This window comes from Otolemur garnettii, unplaced genomic scaffold, assembly GCF_000181295.1.
Source record: "Otolemur garnettii isolate 467f Iridium unplaced genomic scaffold, OtoGar3 scaffold00014, whole genome shotgun sequence".
NCBI lineage: Eukaryota > Metazoa > Chordata > Mammalia > Primates > Galagidae > Otolemur > Otolemur garnettii.
In genome coordinates this window covers 30,151,100-30,152,658 of record NW_003852409.1, presented here as the reverse complement: position 1 = coordinate 30,152,658, position 1,559 = coordinate 30,151,100, and the positions used below count along the sequence as shown (strand labels likewise).

At 41.3% G+C, this 1,559-nt stretch overlaps 1 protein-coding gene across 3 annotated transcripts in view; it reads right to left on the bottom strand.

Annotated features, from left to right (window-relative positions):
- Positions 1-1,559, bottom strand: part of ZNF79 (zinc finger protein 79) — a 31,194-nt gene that overhangs the window by 14,938 nt on the left and 14,697 nt on the right. Inside the window, exon 3 of one of the 3 annotated variants that reach the window (XM_012802385.2) lies at positions 50-134. The exons of the other annotated variants lie outside the window; for them this stretch is intronic. Coding sequence (XP_012657839.1) covers positions 50-134 — 85 coding nt within the window. The remainder of the gene's footprint in view (positions 1-49; positions 135-1,559) is intronic. 3 annotated transcript variants of the gene reach the window in all.

The window sequence follows — 1,559 nt, the reverse complement described above, 5'->3', positions numbered from 1 at the left end:
AAAAAAAAAAAAAAAAAAAAAGAAAGAAAGAAAGAAATATTTTCCTTACCTAGTAGCACCAGGTTCCTGGATTTTCCTGGTATTCCCTCCTTGAACCTGTCCCTTGGGGTGGAAACCAGGTGCCTCCACCCTTCCTGGGCAAAAGCTACTGTCACATTGCTGAAGAATGTAGATCTCTGAAACAAGGACATTTCTTCTTGCCAGTGGCCTTAGGATCTAGGCTGAGATGACTGGGACGGCAACACTGGCAGCTATGGCATTGAGAGAGGGGCTTTGAAAAAGATCTCTGGGTAGTTCAAGAAAAGCATTAATTAATCACTAGTATTTTTGTGCCTAACACTACAATGGATTCTGGCACAGTCTTTTGTCTGTCATATAAGACAGTCTTTTGTCTCCACAGGTTTATAATTCTGGTATACTTTATGTATAAGCAGTTAGAAAATGTACCTATCTTCCTATATAAACATACATACATATATATCTGAGAAATAATTAGGTGTTTGGGGCTTACAGAGCCAAAACAGAACAAGAAAAGTAGAATGTGAGTTCTACAGTGAAAATCAGGTACAAACCATCAAAGAATTGTGAAAGTTGAACTTTCAAAACATTTAACAAATGTTCCTGTGAACTCAGACATAATCCAGCCCAGCAGGAGAGCCAGTCATGTACATAATTATATCTAATAGTATGTGTCAAAGAGATGAAAGGACTAGGGAAGTAAAAGGGGGAGAGAGGCCAATCAGGGAAGACCACAGACATAAGGAACCACCCAGCTGGCCTCAAAGGAGAAGGTTCAATAGGACAAAAGAAATAACTCCAAGGCAGGGGCAGCATCATGAACAGATGCATGGAGGTGAGAAAGCCCTGTGCAGTCGGGTGAGGAAGGTTGGCTGAGGAGAGAATGTAAAAACCCTTGAATAACTTGATTAATTAGCTTTTTTTTTTTGCAGTTTTTGGCCAGGGATTGGGTTTGAACCTGCCACCTCCAGCATATGGGGCCAGCACCCTACTCCTTTGAGCCACAGGCATTGCCCTGATTAATTAGCTTTTATCCCTTAGGTTACAGGGAGCTTGATGAAGGCCCATATACCTTGATGTGGAAGCAGGGAGACATGGTTAAGAGTTTCAATAGTGTCAGTATCAAGCTGAGGGAGGATCTGGACTAGATGAACTGTCAGAAATGGACTTTGTGAGAAAAGATCTGTAGATGAATCAAAGCTGTTTCCTGTTTGGAAGACCAGATAGATGGTAGTGTCATCACAAAGAGAAGAAGCACAGGAAAAGGGGCTTGTCTGAAAAGTAACTAGTTTGTTTTGGGACCTACAAAGTTCAAGGTCGCTGTAGGAAATCCAGGGGCAGATGTTTTGTAATATATGAAAATATATTGCAGCCCAATTCATAATTGCCAGGTCATGGAAGAAGCCCAAGTGCCCATCAATCCATGAATGGATCAGCAAACTGTAGTATATGTATACCATGGAATACTATGCAGCCATTAAGAAGGATGGAGACTTTACATCCTTCATGTTCACATGGATGGAGCTGGAGAATGTTCTTCT